This window comes from Mytilus edulis, chromosome 4 (assembly GCF_963676685.1).
Source record: "Mytilus edulis chromosome 4, xbMytEdul2.2, whole genome shotgun sequence".
In the NCBI taxonomy this organism is placed as follows: domain Eukaryota; kingdom Metazoa; phylum Mollusca; class Bivalvia; order Mytilida; family Mytilidae; genus Mytilus; species Mytilus edulis.
In genome coordinates, this window is record NC_092347.1 from 14,679,163 (window position 1) to 14,703,408 (window position 24,246).

Consider the following 24,246-nt stretch of genomic DNA (forward strand, 5'->3'; position numbering starts at 1 on the left):
AATCAAGTGGCAAAATCAAGAGCTCAAACACATCAAACGAATGGATAACAGCTGTCATATTCCTGACTTGATACAGGCATTTCCTATGTAGAAAATGGTGGATTAAACCTGGTTTTATAGCACTAACCCTCCCACTTTTATGACAGTCGCACCAAATTCCGTTATTTTTACAACGATGCGTGAATAAAACATTCAAATTATACAAGTGTCCTTTTAAACAATGTTATATTACTTCATTGCACAAAACACAACAGTCGTCTTCTGTACCATAAGTAACTAACAATTTGTAAAGGTAACCTTCTGATTTTCTTAAACAAATAGTGTTTAGCAACTGACATCTTCAAGATAACATTATTGACACAGTATGTATTACGTTTGGTGTACTAACTATTCAACAAACAGTACTTGAGTGTTTTTATGGAAATTATATAGAATTGAGAATGGAAATGCGGAATTTGTCAAAGAGACAACGAACGAATGCAAATGTATTCTAGCGACTTGTTTCTCTATTCCTAATTATACCAAGGCTTCTAAAGATACATATTAGTCTTGAGATTTATGCTTTTTTAAATGGAGGATTTCCTCTTTTTGAAATATTCTAAGTTGGTTAACGTTACTGTAGTGATCGCCTATAAATGTATGTCATTGAAATTTTAATGAAGGATTACACAGATACAGCTAATTTTGTTCTATATCTTAACTTTCGTCATACATATCATTTATATTAAGGGTAGGCTGAGTTCCTCACATAACAACACCAGAGTTTTACAGCGTATAATTGATAATTGTGTTAACTGTTATGGAAGCTTTTGGATACACGTATAGCAATAAGAAAACCTTTTGTACTTGGCAATTAAAATATTAAAAGGAAAAATGAAAGCTAACTATCTTTATTTGCCACACAACTACAGTCTAACATTTAAGATTTTGTTTTCCTTTAATCCAAAGACCTGCGTGTTTATTTTTCTTCAAGGTGCTTATCTTAAACAAATAGTAACTTTGCTTACAAATGAACAGAAAAGTATCTGGCCCAATTCCGGTGACAGCATCTATACGTTTTGGTTGGATATTTTTGTAAGTTGATCTATATGGGTTATACCTATTCCTACTACGAAATGGTCTGATGACCATATGATCATTAGATGCATCATAAACGTAATTCCTTGAAAAGATCTGAGTGGACGAACCGTTGACGATCAAACCATCTATTCTATTGGGCACATCTGGACGAAAGTGTTCATAGACAGTTTCTCTTTTAGTTGAACTAGCATACCATAAAGTTGAATATGTAAATACACTGGAACCTAAATAAAAATAAAACACTCGTTACATATGAAGATAGTATACTGTATTAGATCAAGTTCAAAGTTCAAAAGTCCTAGTCTAGAAAAAATACCACGAGAAAATATAATGGATATCGCAGACTGAGACAAGCTGTACTATACTGTTTTTAACTTTTTATTGCCAAACTATTAAAGTTCTTTGTATGGATTATAGAAATATTCCTATATGTTTGATATTTATCAGTTTGAAAAAATATCCGATCGAGTCCATCGATATTTTTTTATCATTATTTTTTCCGATACTTGACTAGAGATGTGATAAACAATGTTTCATTAATGAATGACTTCTCAATGTGTGATAATAAGCACATACACACAGTATGTAATGCTGCTTTCAATTGATGCCAATGGTTGAATATTACTCAAACTTGTAGATGGTGACATGCGATCCTTTATTATCATTAAATTAAATCAAGTACGATCGATCGATACCAAAAGTTAAGTAAAAGCATAAGAATAGCATGCTAGCTGTTGAAAGCATAAAAATCAACAGGACTTGAATATTGTAGTGGTGAAGAACGTCACCATTATCTATAATTTATAAAGTATTGTAGTGGTGAAGAACGTCACCATTATCTATAATTTATAAAGTATTGTAGTGGTGAAGAACGTCACCATTATCTATAATTTATAAAGTATTGTAGTGGTGAAGAACGTCACCATTATCTATATAAAGTGTTATTTTTATTTCATGACAGAACATCGACCATAAAATCGAATCAAATTGATCCAATTATATTTATCCTTGCATTGTGAACAATTGATCATTCTTATTTTAATGTGACATTCGAGTTATCTAGATTAAAACTGATGAAAATATCAGCGATTAAAACAGAGTTTAATAACTTGTGATTTTTTTCTGAAAATACTATTTTACTTTGATACTGAAAAATACATAAAACCGGTTCTGCTTTAAATTAAAAAAAAATATTTCTCTCAATATGACCAATTCTTGTACGTTTTGCAATTTGTTTAGGTCTTATTTATACACTGTTTACTGTCATGAACATTGCAATTGTAATAATGTTGTATGGAGTGAGCCATCAACGTGTTCTTCCTTTATATTATAAATGTAAGAATCCAAAACGTCCTTTACCAAAAGACATTTAAATTGTAGGAATTCCCTCGATATAAGTGCTTCCGTAAAAGAATGTTTTCATTTTACAGATACATTTATGTTGTTCCTTGTAAATCTAAGTTAACGGTAACGTTTTTTTTCAAATTAAATAAAAAAGATTCATTTGTACTCATATGAATTTTCTACAAAACCTTCATATAAGCGTTCGGCCAAGTGATCATAATACTGTGATCATATATATATATATATCCAATCGATAACAAACATTTCAGCGAAATTTTCGCATCTCAAATATACCAGTGAACTTGTTAATCGTTTATCAGGTCGTTTTTTTTCTCTTTTTTTCAGAATTGATTCATATGTAAAATTTCCCCTTACAGACATTTATATTGATTTTATAATCTTAAAAAAAGAACATAGATATAGGAAGATGTGGTGTGAGTGCCAATGAGACAACTCTCCTTCAAAATAACAATTTATAAAAGTAAACCATTATAGGTCAATACTTACCTACAATTAAATAAACTCGTTTGTCCCTAGAATACCCGGCTGTAACTGGACCTGGTAGATCGGCAAACCTTTCCTTTATTGGCCGTCTTCTAAAATCTTCTGTACCTAACGCATCAGATGAACTGTAGATGTACAACCAAAGGTCAGAAAATAACCATATCTCTTTTAGCATACTGATGAAAACTGCGCCAACTATTTTACACGCAGAACTTGTCGTAGTTGGTATAGTAGTTGGAAGTGACATTTCTTTGGTTGGTGGTGGATAACATTCTTTTACGTTCTAAAAAGTGAAGAGTACAACAGTTTGTTACTGCTTACATTTAGTAATGTTTTTTAAAAAGGCACACAATGAAATAGATCAACAGAACTAGAGGTTCATGAGTTATACGAAACCCAGAGCATTATATTCATAATAAACTTATTTTGTTCTTCCATATAAAAAATCAAAATGAATCAACTCTTTTCGATCATTTTCAGAAAATCCGACAGATGATCAACCAATCGTTGTACCCTAGCTAGGGGAAAACCATTGATAGCTAAATGTAACTTTTGTCTGATCTAGCCACAAATTGCTTGAGAATACCATCCTCTATGAATATCATGGTCACGATTTTTTGTTTTATTCAGAATTTAATCCAAGCGCGATGATTGTGGTGTTCATACTCAATACTTGTTTGGCTTTATAATTTGTTTGGATCTGAGCGTCACTTATGAGTCTTTTGAACACGAAACGCGCGTCTAGCGTATCAAATTAAAGCCTGGTACCTTTGATAACTATCATAGGCTGTTTTCAGTTGTAGTTTTAGTAGGTTTCGTCAACAAATTAACGTCTCTAGATGTTAAGGGTATATATACATATTGAACTGATGATCTCATTCATGCACATTTATGTTTTGTTTTGTGCAGTATTTACATCAAACAAGAAAATTGTTGTTGACTGCCTTAAAGCTGTTAAAAAACAAAAATAAAAATGCTTTCCAAAAGTTTAAAATATGTTTAAAAGTCTAAATGTCTTTTTACTACGACGATTCTTGTTATATATTCTTCCAAAATATTGAATATGATAAATCAATAAGATTCAAGGTTTTTTAAAGAAAGATAATGGTTTTAAGTATAGCCACTTTTCTTCTGCACCAAGACAATCAGCAAAAAAGAAAAGGGTCTTTGATGACTTTTGATTTTTTCGTCTTGTTTACTTTAGAAGGTATGCGTTCATTTCTCTCTAGAAATTCAATTACCTTTCGATCTAGTACGTAGTTCAAAATTACATTTCTGCTTCCCCTTTTGTAATTCCAAGAAAGAGTGTGTATTAATAGAGTATGGGTGCAAGGATTAAAAAAAAACATTATGACTTTAAGTTTTTGAATTGAAAAACATCCAGTAATTTATTGACAGTCCATTTTCCTTAAAGACATTTATTTTTTCTAGGTACACAAATGTATGTATGGTACAATGATATAACTGTTAAGTTTACCAAATGATCTATGATTACGGTTTTATTTAAAGACCAGGTACACATATATCATAGGTATACATATTTATGCTTTGGAATTAAAGATAATATCAATATAAATACCGAGAAAATATTTATATAATAGTTCTTGAAAAACTGGTCATTATCGTGATATATGGACTGTCCTACGGGCAGTCCATGTATCACGATAATGACCAGTTTTTCAAGAACTATTATGTTTATTTCATTGAGAAACCATGTTTTGGAAAATTCTCATAAATTCAAAATGCCTACAGCGAACTTGAGTAGTTGTACAATTTCTATTGCAAAGAGTGAATACCAGTCGTAGTAATACTGCCATTCATTTTAGTGCAATTTTTCAGTATATAAATACTTAATCAAGTTATCTTTAATTTTATAATTAACGAAAACATATAATTAACAATTCAACAACTTAAATGTAATATTAAAAACAAGAACATGTTTTATAAAAGGTACATCTCTTTAAACAGAGAAACCACGTCCCACCGGTCATTAACAGTGAAATCACGCCCAACGGTCATTATAAGACGAAAACCACGCCCCAACGGTCATTATCAGACGGAAACCACGGCCCATCGGTCATTATCATGTAAAAGTTCGTTAACGCCCGGTTTTCTGGTTCGTTTTTTTCTGTTAATGACCGATGGAATTATAACTGAAGAATAATGAATGTCATGTGACCCCATTTAATCCAATAAGAGAATCTTATTCTCAACCGATTTGAAATAAAGAATGATAATATCATTATAAATACCGAGAAAATATATAATTTTGATTTTCTATCCGAAAAGACCACACAATGTTCTAGACTTTATTTTTTGTTTTGTGTTTCCATTTTTCAACTAGGAAAATACATGATATCAGCCTTTCATATATATTTCAGACTTTTAAAGGTGCATTCTGAAATAAAACGAATAAAAAGTAAAATCACAAAGATACTGAACTCCGAGGAAAATTCAAAAAGGAAAGTTCCTAATCAAAAGGCAAAAACAATTGGTATATATGATTTTCCCATATAATTTGAATTTGAATTTCATGTACTAGTATTTTTAGACGTTTAATTTAAGATATTTACTAGAAAAACATTAAATGTCCATGATGATTATGACTTCCTTGTACGATATTAGGACACTAACCTGTGGTTTAATTCTTCCATGTTTGGCAATAATAACAGTATTTTCTTGGTATTGTTTAGCCTCTAAGAGTTCTGATTTGATGAGAAAAACACATTCTGCTGTCAAATTACCTCCGTCACATTCTTCGTTTTCCAAACAGGTGCCCGTTACTGAGGTGTTCCGAAGTGAACGTAACTGAAGACCGTCACATTCATTCTGTGCTGCACATTTTCTAGCACACTGTATCAAACTTCTTACTGGAAATATATCCTTTTCCAAGACACAGTTTATACTTACTTTCATAAAATCTATGATAACTATATTTGATTTCATATAATATATGTTAAACATGGAAACGTACAAGCTCAAGTACAGAAACGTGTTTTTCATGCTCGGTCTTTCACTTCATTTAACTAGAAATGCATTTCATATCATTAAAATATATTACCAAAATTGTCAGAGAATGATAGCAATAACTTTATTTTAAGAATGTTTCTGATATAATTAAATATTGAAATAAGAGATTCTTTATCGGCTGAGGAAATTTTAATTACACAAAATGCGTTACCTGTTTCTAACAGAGGAACAATTAAAAAATATTGCGCATGGCTCGTTTATGATATTAATTTCACCCTAATCATCATTACTGTCATGCAATAGAATACATTTCTTAATAAAGATACTGTTATGCATCTTTACAACTGACAATATCAGGATAAAATCACATTATTTAGGTATAAAACAACTTTTAAGAGCAAGTCCTGAAAAACTTTTCACAATTCATGGTTCTTATACATCATTGCATTCTATGGACGTTACTATTATAATAAATAAACAACTAAATAAATGCTTTTGAAACTTACAATGTAAAGTTGTATTACCCAAATTTTGAAAGATCATTATACTAATTATGTCCGACTCTTTAATAACGAAAACGAGTACAGAATCACATGGTGAAACTATACGCGTAAAGTCAGACCATATAAGTATACACATGTGGTCATGTGTGAGTCAATGTTGTTTGGTGGGAGCCAAGGCTCCGTGTTGAGGGCCGCACTTTGACTTTTAATGATTTGCAATTTACAAATTGTGACTTGGATGGAGAGTTGTCTCATTGGTACCCATATCATATCTTCTAATATCTTATAATAATACGCTTATGGTCAAAATACATAACTCAGTTGATATCAAACGATATCCGATTCTCAGGTGTTATGAACATGATGAACTCTTACATATTTGTGATTATTCTACTCATTTCGTGATATAAGACATTTTCCAATGAAGATGTGCACCAATATAAGTGTTATCCTGAAAGTAATGTAAATAATTACTCAAATATATCAAAATATGAAATATTAAAAAGGTCACGTTAATTGACCATTTGAGTTTCCTTAATGGAAGTGATGGCACTTAATAAAAATGAATTTAACATTAAAGTTAACTGATGTGAAGCATTATTCAATAACTTTCTATCGTGACTACTTTCTATATATATTAATAGCTCCATCGTAATTAAAGATATTTTACAGGAATAGTCTTTCAGCAACAATTAACTAGTACATGCAGCTTATAGAACTTTAATGGAAACGGAGATTGTAAATTAACTACCTTGCAACTATTATTATAAACGTAATTAGCTATAGTGAAGAATTTTAACGAAACATCTCCCTTGAGAACAATTCTATTATACGAATTTCACTAGGGTAAAATGAATGGTACGTTTCTGAACACGATCTTTCAAATTCGAGTCCGACTTTAGTACTAGTAATTTTGAATTTAAGTTCCTTGAAACAAATGACTGTTCTTACATTTCAAATCGAATCTACTTGACATGGATTTGGTTTGCCCTAAATGACGGTTTCTGTACAATTTCCATGATTTTTGACTACTGTCGTATCTAAAAAATTAAGATAGATAAAATTGATTAATGGACCAAGTAAACTTAACAAATCATGTACTACATTAAAAAAAAATAGATAATTATGACTGTTTGTCATAAAATTTGAGAAAGATAGTTAATTTAAACTTACGATAATCAAGGAGAATGACAAATTACCATGACAATAGTCCCCCTTGTGCATGTAAAACATTCTAAATCTCTGTACGAATGAAAAAATTGATACTGCTTTATATATATCAAATCGAGATATGTAATTTTTGATGTAATGATACACTAGACGCTTAAAAGCAGAAGAACAGAAGGGGCATAAACAGAACACCTACATACGTCTAAAGTGAACTCTACCTGAGTTAATTAAAGTTTTATTGCAAAATGTATCAGCTGAACAATTTAAAACTGCAGCACTGGCTAATTGACAGACTTTTAAAATAAGACGATGAAAAGTATAATTTAAAAAAAAAATGGAATAAGTGTAGCTCTTATGGTATATAATAGTTATCTAATACATCTTAATCCATTGCAGTTTATCAAAAATAGAGCAATGTACATACACTTATTAATAACCAATCTTGTTAGGTTCACATATGCTGTAATCAAATTAGTGTAGTATGTTAGATGTGTTTTACTTTTGTGTTAAGTTGAATATTCTAACTTGTATAAGACGGCCACAATATGTAATTTTATAAGTAAAGTTGACATTTAACTCGCCTGCTTTCACTGGACAGGAGCAAGAATGTAACATAATGACCCTTAGTATGCTCTCCTGGCGTACTGTATTTTATAACACGAAACAGACAGTATTAAAAAGAACAAAAAAAAAAACCCCACATTTTTTATTTACTGTGGCTTCTTGGATGATGATACACCCACAAGCATTAGAATTGACACAGTGGATGTAAAAACTATCAAAGTTTACAGTATTTTAGTTAAGAATGCCAACCGCATGTTTCATTACATTTAACTAGATTCATTAGTGGTGCTAAAAGCAAGACAATTGGAAGTCTACGTTAATGAAAGACTTATAAGGAGTATTGAAAAATCTAAGTTAGCCAAACTTGGTTAAGGCCATATGTAAGTATCAAGATTGATACCCTGTAGTATTAAGATTGTTTTATGAGTTTTCTGAACAATGAATGAGAAACATGGGTGGATCGATGAAATGATATGTCAGAACATGAATGCTTACGACAAATCTAATTAAAATACAAATCTATGTTTTTTAACCAGTAATTAAAAAAACTCACCAAATCTGACAGGCCTTAATTTAGTCGTGTTTCGAGTACAGCTGATTTATGGTGCTCGAATTCATTGCAAAACAATACGAAAAAGAAAAGAACATTTCAAAATGATGTTTTAAGTAGAAGGTGATATCAATGCAACCAGCTCTTGTACATCAATTCACTTATACATAAAAATCAGTAATACATTGGTATAATACTGCCACTAACAGGAAAAGCATTGAAACAATGCTTTTATAAATGTGGTGTTATTTCTTAGATGTATTTACAGTCAGGAAAATATAATTTACCTTTATGATGAGTTTATTTAATTTAGATAACATCTCTCCATTTGAAACTAAAAAAAAGGATACAACAGATGCACCAATGCAACCGCTGTCTGATATATTTACTAAGCCATACAAATTACAACACAATTAGCTTTATTATCACCTGCTTATATAAATTTAAAAGTTCATACGATATTCCAGAGTTCGTGTTCCCTTGAATTACAGGGTGAAAGCGTGTTTCCTTGAACATGTTGAAATACTGAAAAACTACGCGATTTTATAGGTGAGTTTGTATGAATTTGTCAGACGCCATCATTACTTTTCAAGTTACGGAATATTTGTGTTATATCCGATCACTAATACATTCCATTAGTCGTTTACAATGGTAAGTCGTCTCCTGCTTGTGTGAGATTTATTACTCAATACTTATCACAGGAATAACATTTGTTATAAGCAACTGAATCTGCCTCCAGTTTTTGACATTAAAATTCTAATAGCATAAAATCTAAAATGTGTGCATACACCGGCAAGGGTTACTTTTAGGAGGGACTTTGAAAACATCATTTCAAACTTGATCTACGTATCACATAAAACAATGAAAAAAGTACTTTTCTGACCTATGTATTTTGCCAATTCAAACGCTATATTGTCGTCCCTCAACTGTCAATTAATTGCGTCCACATATATCAAACTCCAAGAATAAGCCATAAATATGACAAAATCAAACGCTCGATTTTTAAACGAATAAACTTTCATATTTCTGACTTGGTTTAATCTTGTTATATAGCTACTAGCGAAACATGACAGTAGGTCCGAGAACACAATTAATTCGTAGTGCATTTCTTTTAGAACATAAATGAAAATAAAAAAAATCCCACCTGCGCTTTCTCAAAGAAACTTTTACAGTGTGTTGTACTACTTTTGGGACAAATTATATCAAATTTATAGAAAACTTCATCGCCTCTAACTCAAAATATGGCCAATTTTATGTTTAGGGCGTCTTGAAATCTTTTGACAGCTTCCGAAGTGCTCATTTTCAACCTTTTTCAGCTGGACCAAATCACTACTTTCCTTTAAAATTCTGGACCCAAATTTTTTTACAGTGTAATTTCAACCCCCTTCTTGCAATTTGAGGCAGTGAACATGGAGAAATAAATTTGGAAGGGGTATAAAAATTAATGGCAAGTAACCCACTGTCAACACTAGGGACTATATTTGTGAACAACGAAAATCAAGGGACGACAATGGTGGTCTCGGACCAGTAGTTCCGTTATATTGCCGAAATCGGGTGGCAATCCTCACACAGCTTTTTTTTTTTTATCTTCTTCACACACCTAATTGGTAAACGTGACAATTATGGGGATCAAGTAGGCAAGTCTGTGTAAATATACATAAAGGTAACAGTAGTATACTGCTGTTAAATATCACAGACAACTGCGTTTGCCTCCCGCATTCAAGGACCATGTTAATGAAGGGTGAAAAAGGGTGATCATTGGTAGATCATCGACAGGGTCAATTTGAAAGCTGCAAACTACATTTTAATACACTCAAAACTGCTGATGCATTTAATGAAATAAGTTACATGTAAGATATGTTCAAATTTGCAATAAGAAGCTAATAAGATAATTTGTGTTTTGTTTTAGGAATTAAAAAGTTAGAAAATAGGAATCCACAGAATCGTCATTCCGCTCATTATAGTGTCACGAAAAAATGCCAGATGATCATCACTACCATATTTGCTTAATATTCTATTTGACCTCAAGTGTTTGACGTTCTAAAGAATTGTCAATGTATCTAAAGAACAAAACGGAGTCTCGAGAAAAACTAGCGTAATCATAGAAATCTTTGATATATAATCAAATCATTACTTCGTTGAAACCCGCAAATAATGTTCGAATGGCAAATAATTCTAAAGACCTAAGTTATATAATTTTGCATAAAGTCTTGTCAAATCACATGTACATAGTTAAATGTACTAAGTACTGTGGTTAGAGCCAGCTTTCCTCGATTTCAATTCTGAATTTTGGTTTGTAACAGTAGTAAATTGCTATTCAAAAGTCATAAATCGATTGAGAGAAAAAAAAATCCGGGTAACAAACTAAAAGCGAGAGAAATATCATTAACTTTAAGAGGAAAACAACAGTACAACAGAACACTGAAGTGCAACAAAAATAAACGCCAACATACATAGAAACAACTTCCATATTCCTCACTTGGTTCAGGACATTTTAAGAAAAAATGTCGGGTTGGTCAGTTGAACCTGGTTTGATGGCTAGCCAAACATCTCACTTATATGGCAATGCTTCAAAATATCGAAAAAGGAAAACACTACGTGACATGAATACAGTAAAAAGAAACACAAGCACTTTCAGTACAGAGACACGCATACAAATTAATACAACAGTACATTAGTAACATTTAAACCATAAAATAACAACGAACTTCTTCAATTAACGCACAGCACAGCACAGGACAACTCAAACAGCGACAAATTTTTGAGATGTATATATAATTGCTAAACTATTAGTTAAGCAATATGTTCCATTTCCTATACTAGAAGTGAATTTTGTTTGTTGGATGTTGTAGGAAAATCTACATCATCCTGCCAGTTTTCCTCCTTCTATCTTACAAAGCAACAATAATTTTGAAAGTTTGTTACACCACTTGGTCGTCACTTAACAAATTAATGTTGTTTTTGTTTTACTTTTGTTGATTCACTCGGGATATTTCGCATTAATAGTTTCCTGTATTATTATTTGTTTGAATCCCGCGCCATATTAATGTAATGTTGGTGATCAAAGTAAGATTTAAAAGAAATATGAAACACGGAGCTGCAAATTAATTATTTACTGTTGGTAACATGTACAAGAAAGATGGATACACGTAATAGTCATATCTATAACGGACTAGACAAAATAGTATTGGAATATACGAATTCAACACTCGTTAATAAAACGTTATATATCGTCCTTTTATCATTAGGATTCTAAAAGAGCCTATAAGAGCTGCAGAATAGGAAAAAAGATTGACAATGCATATTTAGAGAAAAAATGCATAAAAAATAGAATTAAAAAAAGTACGATGAAAATTTTTCGGAAATGCTGACCGTCTGATGACACAGTAGTTTGGAAAACGTGAGAGCAGTAGGAAATCTAATCAACATTGACAATATTTAAAAGAAAATAAACATAAAATATCAAATAAATTGGAATAGAATGAATAATAAAATTCGAAAGTTATCGCTATAGTGTGTATGTTACATGAAAAATATAGGTTTGGTTCATTTTTTGAAATATAATTGAGAAAACAGTTCGAAATTGAATCATTATTTGTCTGAACATTTCTTGATGTGTACAATACATGTATATATGTAAAATAAGTGCTGAGTTGATCTTATTTTCTTTTTGTTGTCGGTATGTACAAGTACCCGGCCACGTCCACTTGTATTTTTGTCCATCTGATGAGTTAAGCCTTTTTCAACTGATTTTTATAGTTCGTTCTTATGTTGTACTGTAATACCACTGTCCAAAGTTAGGGGAGGGTTGGGATCCCGCTTATATGTTTAACCCCGTCACATAGTTTATGTATGTGACTGTCCCAAGTCAGGAACCTGTAATTCAGTGGTTGTCGTTTGTTTATGTGTTACTTATTTGTTTTTCGTTATTTTTTTAACATAAATAAGGCCGTTAGTTTTCTCGTTTGAATTATTTTTCATTGTCATATCGGGGTCTTTTATAGCTGACTATGCGGTATGGGCTTTGCTCATTGTTGAAGTCAGTACGGTGACTTATAGTTGTTGATTTCTGTGTTATTTTGGTCTCTTGTGGACAGTTGTCTCATTGGCAATCATACCACATCTTCTTTTTTTTATTCATTAGTTTTACAAAAAGTTATACATCAACTACAATATTCCGCAATAATAGCTTGCTAGTCACGACTAATAAATCATACATAGAACTATTTATATATATATAGCTTTATTATCTAACAAAGGCGAATACAAGTACTTTTTCAGTTAGTATAGAGATATTAAGCTATAAATCAGTTATAAATATGAGAAACGTTTTATTACACTTTGTAGATAAAGTAGGAACAACAATACAATTATGAGTATAGATTTTTAATCAAGTCGTGGACATTTACTAAATGATGGTAATTTCGACTTGAACGTTGTTAGGAAACTGAATATGTGATGTAATCATGTTAACATGGTTAACATGCATTCACTGAAAAACTACATACAATGCAGGAAGTGTATCAATATACACATCAGAATGTTTTAGTATAATTATATAATCTTCATGTATTATATATTTTGTACAACAAGCAGATTTTATAAATACTATCCAAATTATTTCAGGTAAACTGTTTGTTATTTCTTGGAATGCACTGTAGTTAAAAACAACTACAAGCTTTTATCGTGCGATCATTTGACTGTCAATATCGTAGGAAAACTGAACGATAAAACTTATAATGTTAATTGGAAATTAGTAGAAAACAAAGTGACACCATTCATCGGATGGCTGATATCATTTTCAATTTATATTTAGTTTACAAATCAACCAGTCTTCCAGAACTTATTTTGAATAACCACCATATTCAATCAACGATAGGAATAGATTGTTTTTAAGTGCTATTTATAGATTATTTATTTATACATGTTATATTCCTTTTATAATAGTTAAAAATCTACTGAACTTTGTTACATTCATGGATGTTAATCAATGGATTAGACAAGAATAAAAAATCGAATTTGATTTTGAAGTTAGCCTGTTCCTAGGATTTATCGTTAATCAATACTGTGGTGTATAACAAGCTAAACCAAAAATGTCAATTGCAGATTACTAGTATCGGATATAATGTGTGTTTTCACGTCTGTTTTAATATAATTTCCAAATGTAAATTGACAATTCATTTGATTGGCAATATTCCTGATAATTATACAAGGAAACTTGTAATAAATGGACTTTTTATGATTCACAACTCGGAAAAAAGGATTGAAGTTTTAAAGTGAAGTAAACATTGGCAATGAGGCGAATTTTAAGGACAAGTCATGAGCATAGAAGACGTGCAAGTTTAAAATCAGATGAAGAAAATTTGATAAATCCGCCAGAAAGACGACACTCTTTAGCGCCAAATATTGATAACAGACGTCGTAAATCACTCCCAGCTTACGCATTCTTCACTGGGCAAAACAATCAACATAAAACACAGACATATACTGCGCGGAAGAAACTTCGAAGGTTTTTGACAATTAAAGATGAAGCGTTTGAATCTAAGTACTTAGTTACTGTTGGAATAATGTGTGTAGTAGTTTTGTTGATTATTATTCTGTCTTTGTACCAGCTGCTTATTGATTAGGAGTTATTAATTATTTACTAGTATATATTGCTACTGGATCTCAACAAGCGTATTCAGGTACGGTAGTTTAATTTAGATTTATGATGGGCAGTGAACGATGAATAGAATGTATTATTGTTATATTGTGTCTTGTTTAAGATGGATGCTGGAAGCAATGGAATAAAACGACTTTCTTATTGGAAATTCAATATTTTAATGAGACGAATGTCGATTTTACATAGCCATGATTTTCTTAACAATGTCGTTGAATGAAAGAAACCTTGGAAATGTTTTTGATATAAATCTGTGATTCAATATATTAACCATTTTAAGATAGAAAAAAAACTTATCAATATTTATTTTTATATTGTTATAGATGTATTATGATAATGTTTCTTTCAATTAAAATTTAAAAAGTTACATGATGTACGATTAATGTATGTTAAGCTCTTCTCTCCTTTTTTACCCAAATGTATCTAATTAGTCAATATTCAATGAAGATTCAAGGCTTACGATTTGTTCGGCTATACAATAAAATTGAGAATGGAAATGGGAGATGTGTTAAGTAACTAATGTATAGACTCTGGAATCAAATCGATGGGTCAGACAAAAAAATTATGAATAATTTTTCAATTGGTAGTTTGTATTTGTATTCATGTAATGTATAGCTCATAGGACCTGATTAAATACAGCACTTTAACCGGAAAGAGACCGCCATAAAATCAATAACAATTTATCAGTGAAATGAATTTAATGAATGTTTACTAAGCCATTATTGTTCATTTCCAAAGAAGTATTTTGACAGCAGCTAATTGTTTTCGACTACTCTGGATACATGCAATTTCGGCAATGGTTTCTGAATGAATAAAACACGACATCTACAAAAATGTAGCAAAGGTATGAAGGAAGTACCATCCTTATATTCTGAAATAGAAGCATTATCAGATATGTCCCTAAACGCAAACATACAAAAGAATGCACAGAAATAAGTGTCAAATAATGCTTCAGAATCACCATATGTCATCATTTGAGAATTTGACAAAATAAACCAACAGAGGAGAAGATTTTTGTAAAAGTTAACGACGACTGACGACGACGGACGACGATGACGGACGATGGACGCAAAATGATGAGAAAAAGCTCACTTGGCATTTCGGGCCAGGTGAGCTAAAAAGCAAATGGCTCTGTCAATTCACTTCAATGTTCCTGTTCTTCAGACGCTCTGTGTTAATTGCTTATCAACGTCACTATCCGGTAAACTCCGGTAACAAACACAATAATTGATAAGCTTAACTGTAAGTGGAATATTGTTTATTGTTTAGGATTTTCCTCAGAGTTCAGTATTTTTTGTTAGTTTTTTTTCATATAACTTCAAAATAGTATTTGAAAGGCAAGTAAGTTAGACTTTCGGGAGCATTAAGGTAGATCATATCGTATATGTTTTCCGAGATAAATTTTTCTTATACTTAGCCAAAATGACGATTTTACTATGCTCTTTTCAAAAATATAATAAAAAGGATAGGTCACCGTGCTATTTTTCACGCTATGAGTCGTTGAAAACTGCCTAAATTTGGTTAGAATGATCATGAAAAAACACATTTTTGTGCATAAAAAGAAATCAATGAGATAAAATATTGAAATAAATTGTAAGAAGGTAGGTTTTATAATATGTTTTGAGAAATCATAAATAAATAAAAAGAAAAAATTGTGTCACCGAACTTGTTTTCTTGCTACAAGTAAAAATTATTTTTTTTGTACAAAATTTTGTACAAAAAGAGTTATCTTCCCTTAAAAGGCTTAGTTGAAAAAAATATTTCTTATACACAAATGTTTGGGATTTGTTTATATATTTTGGATTATGCAACACATTAGCCAGTTTTCTTCATATACATCAACAGTATAACCAATAAAATTGAACATGCATCTGTCTACAAATTTGAAGATTTGGGCAAATATTTATACTGATTGTGTACTGCGTTAGTACAATCCAAGATGGCGGTATACCAATGATCTACCGTAAAACCTCAAGCCCTTCATTGAACAGCCTAATCACATAAACTCTACGTTTTACATGTTTTACTTTGAAATATCTTAATCCTTTATAATATTTATATCATCATAGTGCAAACAATATCTTTAAGTATGTACATAACCTATAACCATATTATATCAGATACACTTCTATTTTAAGGATAGTCATTCAAAATGATTGAAACTAAATCATTTAAAAACAAATAAAAATTGTAAGAGACTGTCATAAAGCCATTTTAACGACATTTATTTCAGGATACCAAAGATATCAACATTAATGTCGATGCCTTTTAAAAAACAGCACATATTAAATTTGTATTCTCTGAAAGAAAACAAATCAACTGTATAATCAAAATAGATATACTATAAGGTTTGAGTCGTGTTTTTTCACATTAATAGGTCCTTTTTTCAAGTAAAGTACAAACAAGGCTACTTCGCATACATTATTTGTTGTAAGGGTAAGTCTTATTTCGCAAGTTTAATCGTTTTATGTATGATCGTCAAAATGATTGTTTACTATTTACAAGTTTTGGACACAAATAGTGCACAATTCCGTGTGAATCACTCCATATTTAGCTATTAAAATCGTGAAAGTTCTGCCAGTAATACACTTAATAAAAGGTCCATTTATCTTTTTGAACAGGTCCTAGTTTAGCAAAAAAAATATGACACGACAAAAAGACATTCGGGGTCTTAAAACTGACTCTAGTTATTGTTCTTCTTTCTTTTAGTAAAGTTCAGTAACACATATTCATTAAAAGACAAATACATAAAAAAATCTTTTAAATTTACTGTCTACTTTCATTTCTGTTTTGAATAATTTCACCATATTAATCAAACAGTATAATGGTAGAATAGAAATGACCGTTTGTGTAAAATAATTTGGTATATTGGTATATTTCAAGAAGTATCGCCACACATTCCTCAATTATCAACTTACGTTTAACAAGTGGATCAATAGGTTTTGTTGAGTAACAGTTTAGTTACCAAAACGGAGAGGTATAGAAGAATATGCAATGTGAAAAAAACTCGCATGATTTTCTCTTTTATGGCCTCCGACTTTTTTTTTTTTGCTGTTTTGTAGGTTTGTTGTCTCTTTGAAACATTCCCCATTTCCATATTTTGTTAATTAGATTGTGTGGAGGGAAGGTTAAAACAGTTGAAAAATCAAAACTTTCAACCGAATTGAAAGGACCGAAAACAAGACATAACTTATATCAACCATCTCAAGATTTATCTTCACTCAGGATAATAGTTTATTCTATTATTTTTATATGCTTTATTACAAAAGTAAATGATAAGTCCTTTGATAGTTTTTAAGGAACTAGCTTAAAGCAATGATAAATTAGTTGTTAAACGCTAACGAGTTAGTTGCCGAGATGAAACTATATTTCACGGGTTTAATGTTACTTCAAAGGTACAGAAGATACATTAAGCTGAGATATGGTGATAATGTACTTTAATTGTTTACTGTATATATATATATATATGACTCTCTGTGGAGTGCACGAACCTGTAAGTACAAGAATTTATTATTTCATTCTTATGAAATTTCTCGTAGTATTTACGTCATACCTTAGTATTGACAACTGAGCTGGTGTTACCCTACGGGACTGATAGTACACCAACAGATATATCGACCGAGTGCTGTAAAATTGAACACATTTTAAATTGCATTCGTTATTAAGTTTTTAATGATAGAGTCATTAGATATATTAGATAAGTTAAAAAAAATCAATACCTCTGTTAATAAATTTAATTTTCAGAAAATGAAGTTTATGACCTTTAGATACACAGGAAAATGATGACAAACAGTTTAATGCTATGCGTACATTCATATGGAAACATGAGATCTTACCTAGCAAATATCATGTAATGTACAATGTACTAATTGTTATTTGACCAAGTCTACATAGATATCCACCAATATGCAAGTTTTCCTCAAACCACGAAAATTGGTACCCATGAAAATGAATCCACAGTGACACAAACGGTCACAATATTCCTGCATAAGATGCTGCATTTCTAAACAGTGATGAGTCCAAATAAAGGCAATAGTAGTATACTGCTATTCAATAGTCATAAATCGATTTAACTGAAACAGATCCAGGTTGCAAACCAAAAACTGAGGGAAACACATTAACCACAAGACAACACTTAACTGCTACAAAAACAAAATCCAACATACATAGAAACGGACTATTTGATAACAAATGCCGAGTTCATGACATATAACAATAAAAATGGTGGTATGAAATATTTTAACAAGTCCAAAACCTAATAAAATCATTAAAGAGCTGATGAAACTAGAATGACCAAAAGTAAATCTAAACTAGGACATGGAGCTAATGAAGGAGATACATTCCTTATTTTTAATTGATTTCGAACTTTTATAATAGCAAATTGAAATCAAACAATATGCGTTTTCCATGCTGCTGGATTGGTGATAACATCGGAGACAAACATCAGATGGGTAATAACCAATGCGGTAGTAGTAACATTAAAGGTACTATTGATACTGCACCAAATACGCATCTTAACAATTGTGTCTCCTCAGCGACGCTCAACGCCAAAATAAGCAAGTCCACAACCTTTCACAAACGTATGATTTGTTGTATGGCGTTATATTATATCGGTTAATATGTTACGCTTCTGCATGTGTACAGTACTCGGAGTTAATTGAACTCACCTTTGATGTGATTCTACACTAAAGAAAACTACGTTATGAGGAAGTACAACTGAAATCGACACTATAAGTTTAACGGTCACCATCACGAACTGCTAGACCGATACGATGCGAAGTCAATTTCCTGTTAACAAAACTTTGAATTTTTCGAAAAACTAAGAATTTTCTTATCCCAGGCATAGATTACCTTAGCCGAATTTGGCACAACTTTTTGTAATTTTGGATCCTTAATACTCTTCAACTTTGTACTTGTTTGGCTTATAAATATTTTGATATGAGCGTCACTGATGAGTCGTATGTAGACGAAACGCGCGTCTGGCGTACTAAACTATAATCCTGGTACCTTTGATATCTATCTCAACTTCTTAGCGACAATTATGGCGGAATTAGATCTTTGGACATTAGTTATGACGTCTGATCTTTAGTTCATGAATTGCAGGAGACGCGTTCCAGTATCATTCCTGTTGATGTTCATACCCTGTAGTGTTCTTTCTTACTCGATTTGCGAAAAATTTAACAACGGTGAATTACTGTCGCCTTAATCTTTCATGCACTGTTGACCTTTGACAGTTTAGTCTGTTCTATTTTGCGTTATATATTTTTTGCATTACGAAATTACGAGTTAACTCAACTAAAGGTGTTGTTTTCATGGAAATCATTTATTTTGTTATTGTCATGTATTATAATGACTCTTCATCCTTGATGTGTTAAAAGCCATTTATTGAACACATGTCCTAATTGATATTCATGTCCACACCGAACTTCCAAATTCCAAAAACGTTGTGCCAAATATGGCTATGGTAATCTATTCTTGGGATAAGAAAATGATTATTTCGAATAATTCAAACATTTGCAAACAGTAAATTTATAAAAATGATACGAATTGAATGACCGATAAGGTGAGAAGGTGTCTCAACTCTATAGCGACATTTTGCACAGTAATATATAGATTGATACCAGTATAAGCGTCTGATCTGTAGTTTTACAAATAATGTACTATTTCCTTTATCGACATTTTGACAGATAATTTGCATGGCGACTAATTCATGAGTAGCAGCTGAACCTTGCTCTGTCGACACACCCGGTATCTTCTCTTTAGCGTTTGCATTCGGCAATCCTCGGTAGAATCCGCTACTCTCCTTCTATGAGGGAACGGAATCGTCCGAGTTGAGACGAATGTAGTGTTTGATGTGATTCCCTAAAACAATTGTTTGTAACCTTGATTTGTCACTTCTGAATCGATCTGTGTGCGTTTCAAGTTTATTCAAGTGAAAGTATTATTTTCATAGATATCATTTTTAGTTATTATCATGGAGGACTCTGAAACATAAATGTATTAAACGTGCTTTGAATTCCTATTATCTATGTCCTTATCTGATTCATTATAATCATATTGTCATACATTATTTTAATAATTGGATAAAGACTATGATAGACTGTTATCAATAATTCTCTTATAATTAAACTCATTATAAATACCAGACTTAAAAGGTGTCATTACATCGGTTTAAAGAGTATATATGTGGTTTGATAGTAGATAACACAACTATTCACAAAGGATCATAAATGTGAAAATATATTGGTAAAACAATAAAATATAAATCATAAAGTAAGATATTAATGTGACCTACCGAATTAGACTATTTACTGGATTTGTAATAACATGAGCAACACGACGGGTGCCACATGTGGAGCAAGATCTGCTTACCCTTCTGAAGCACCTGAGATCAACCCAGTTGATGGTGTTCTTGTTGATAAGTATTTTTGTCTATATTTGTATCTTGTTTTAAAACTATTATTTGTCTGTTTGTCTTTTTTCTTTTTCAGTCATGGCGTTGTCAGTTTATTTTCGGTCTATGAGTTTGAATGTTCCTCTTGTATCTTTTGTCCCTTTTTTAAATATCCCAGGATGACAAACTCGTTAACAAATTCTAAATAATCACATCAACGAAAGACAACCACGTGGTTAAAGATTCCTTGCCTCAGACAGGAAATATAGACTATGGTAGGGTTATTCATGTTTGTTGGAAATGAGGATCCCCTAATCTTGGAAAAAGATATAACAACAAAAGACCAATCAAAAGAGCAATTAAGAAAATGCGAATGTTGTTATCCGGTAAGTCCTAAGCGATTTACAAATTAAAAAAAAAGTTTGCACATTGTCATAACTGTGATTACTCATGGGTAATGAAAAAGTAAAATCTAAAAGAAAATGAACTCCGAGGAAAATCCAAAACGGAAAGTTCATATTCAAATGGCAAAATCAAAAGCTCAAACACACCAAACGAATGGATAACAACTGTCATATTACTTACTTTTTACAGACATTTATTTTATGTAAATAATGGTGGATTGAACCTGGTTTTATAGCTAGCTATACCCTCACTTGTGTGACAGTCGAATCAAATTCCATTATATTGACAATAATGCATGAACAAAGCAAACAGACACATTAGGTAAAAATGTCAAAAATACAGCAGTCAACATTGTGTTATAATCTTAATCACTAAAACAAAACCCAAACAAACATGTAACAAAGAAGCACAAAATTGCATATAGACCAAGCAATTAGCAAAAATTAAAGACAAGAATAGACATATTTACCATAGCTATTTCAAAGCCAAAGTCTATCTTTTTAATAAATAAATAAAATTGAGAATGGAAATGGGGAATGTGTCAAAGCGACAACCCGACCATAGTGCAGACAACAACCGAAGGCCACCAAACCATGTTTTCAAGTGCTAAAATACTTATCAGCACCAGAAGATCCAACGGATCTAATGAAAGGATTACAAGCTGTCTGAGAAAAGCTAGACTTTGAGAAACTTAAAACTGTCAATGTCGAAAAATATGTTAACACCATATGTGCAAATAACAGGACAGAATCACACATCCAGTCACGCAGACATAAAATCAATGCCAATAACAATAATGACATAATTCAAAAATCATTAGATCATGGTGACAACAAGTCTCATATGGTCGCGTTTAAGGTCAACAAAAGTCACCACCGCAAACATTATAGTGTCATATATGTTTGTAATAAGATTGTACAAATGCATTCAAATTAATACACTAAATGTTTGTAACATTAAACAAAAATTAAATAATTCATAACCTATTCAGGTAAAAGAAACAGATATGCCAAAAGAGCTGGGAAATAAACAATGAGCAAGGAGAGATAAAACATATATGTCTAAAAAAACCAAATTAAATTATAAGCCTGGTACCTTTGATAACTATTTACACCACTGGGTTGATGCTACTGCTGGTGGACGTTTCGTCCCCGAGGGTATCACCAGCCCAGTATTCAGCACTTCGGTGATGACATGAATATGAGTTATATGGTAATTTTTATAAATTTCCTGTTACAACTTTGCATTTTTCAAAAAACTAAGGATTTTCTTATCCCAGGAATAAATTACCTTAGCCGTATTTGGCACAACTTTTAGAAATTTTGGGTCGTCAATGCTCTTCAACTTTTTACTTGTTTGGCTTTACAACTATTTTGATATGAGCGTCACTGATGAGTCTTATGTAGACGAAACGCGCTTCTGGCGTATTAAATCATAATACTGGTACCTTTGTTAACTATTTACAGTATTCATTACTTCACATATTTTACTAACCCTTTAGACTGTTGAAAACCATGATTCCCTCTGTATGTAGTATTGATACCTTTCTCAAATTTGCTATTTCACTGATATTCACCTCACAAATGGTCCGAGAACACAATTATTTCGTAGTGCATTTCTTTTAGAACATAAATGAAAATAAAAAAAATCCCACCTGCGCTTTCTCAAAGAAACTTTTACAGTGTGTTGTACAACTTTTGGTACAAATTATATCAAAATTATAGAAAACTTCATCGGCTCTATCTCAAAATATGGACAATTGTATGTTTAGGGCGTCTTGAAATCTTTTGACAGCTTGCAATTTGAGGCATAAAACATGGAGAAATAAATTTGAAAGGGGTATAAAAATTAATGGCAAGTAACCCACTGTCAACACTAGGGACTATATTTGTGAACAACGAAAATCAAGGGACGACAATGGTGGTCTCGGACCAAATGATTTTATTCACATTTGTTTGCGTTACAATATAATGATTTCCGTTTAGATCTTATGAGGACTATTTATATCAAATAAAATTGCAGGCAAATGTAGTGTAAAGAGTGGAAATATCATAGCTGTTGTTTGATATGACAATGAAGTCATTTTATTAATCTAAAAAAGAAAAAAATATGTCCATACGTCATACTACTAAATTTAACACTTTTTTGGATAAGTTGGCAGGACACGATCTAGAAAGTATGAAGACTCATTTTTTTTTTTTAACTTTTGTGTATTCTTTGTTTCATCAGGGATCTAACAATAGAGTTTTGGGCAAGTAGAAGTTTACATCTGTCTTGTTAGCTCATTATGGAGATGTTAATTAATTCATTTTCATCGGGTTATTTCTTACTGCGATTTACAAGGCAGAGAATACACTCTCAATACAATCCCTTCCCTGATAAATACTACTTTCGATATCAATAATATAGAATCATCGTTATATAGCCTCAAAATGTCTTAAGAACAATTCGCTCTGTTATTGAAAAATATATAGTACTTGCAATCAATATCACAAATCGATGGACAAATAACAACATGATCCACGAGTTTAATCTGACTTTATTTCAAAATCAATGGAAATTTGTATATATGATGTTGACTGAACCTACTTGGTAATGGAGAAATCTTATTCCTTGTACGCGCCTTAAATATTTTTTTTCAAACCTACAAATATTTCAAACATTACCACCTGGGGAAGATGTTGTAGCTTAACAGCGACTCAAAAGAATGATTTGCATTACTGATTACACAAATGCTAGAAGTTTATACAGTTTTTTTTAAGCATTTGGTAGACCAAAGCATATAATGTATGTAAGGAAAATCATGTATATTAGATTTCCAGTAAAATATAAGAATATCCCATTTCAAAAAGGTGTAAAACAGATCTATGATTGTTCAGTTTCTTCTTTGATAATTAATATCATCGGTTTGCATGTATGGTTTCCAATCAACTGTAAACTAAACAGATGATAAAAGACATATATACAAGTAATAATAGTACATGTTTTTTTCTCTCTCTTATTTAAATACGTTACTTTGATTGGCTAAATAAAACCAACAGTAATATACTGCTGTTTAAAAGTCATAAATCGATTGAGAGAAAACAAATCCGGATAAAAAACT

At 31.4% G+C, this 24,246-nt stretch overlaps 1 protein-coding gene across 1 annotated transcript; it reads right to left on the minus strand.

Annotated features, from left to right (window-relative positions):
• Positions 1–874: 874 nt before the first annotated feature.
• Positions 875–5,871, minus strand: LOC139518380 (uncharacterized). Its single transcript, XM_071309933.1, has 3 exons — positions 5,563–5,871; positions 2,932–3,211; positions 875–1,304 (listed from the first exon to the last, which is right to left on the minus strand). Exons 1-3 carry the CDS (start codon positions 5,842–5,844, stop codon positions 913–915), a joined length of 954 nt encoding a protein of 317 aa, XP_071166034.1. The 5' UTR covers positions 5,845–5,871; the 3' UTR covers positions 875–912.
• Positions 5,872–24,246: the final 18,375 nt, after the last annotated feature.

What these genes read in the sequence shown, in the direction of transcription:
- LOC139518380 (XM_071309933.1), bottom strand. Translation starts at nt 5,844, where the DNA reads ATGAAAGTAAGTATAAACTGTGTCTTGGAAAAGGATATATTTCCAGTA. An exon ending in ATGGAAGAATTAAACCACAG is followed by an intron (nt 3,212 to 5,562) that starts GTTAGTGTCCTA and finishes TTCACTTTTTAG; the next exon opens with AACGTAAAAGAATGTTATCC. An exon ending in ACGAGTTTATTTAATTGTAG is followed by an intron (nt 1,305 to 2,931) that starts GTAAGTATTGAC and finishes ATTTTTATTTAG; the next exon opens with GTTCCAGTGTATTTACATAT.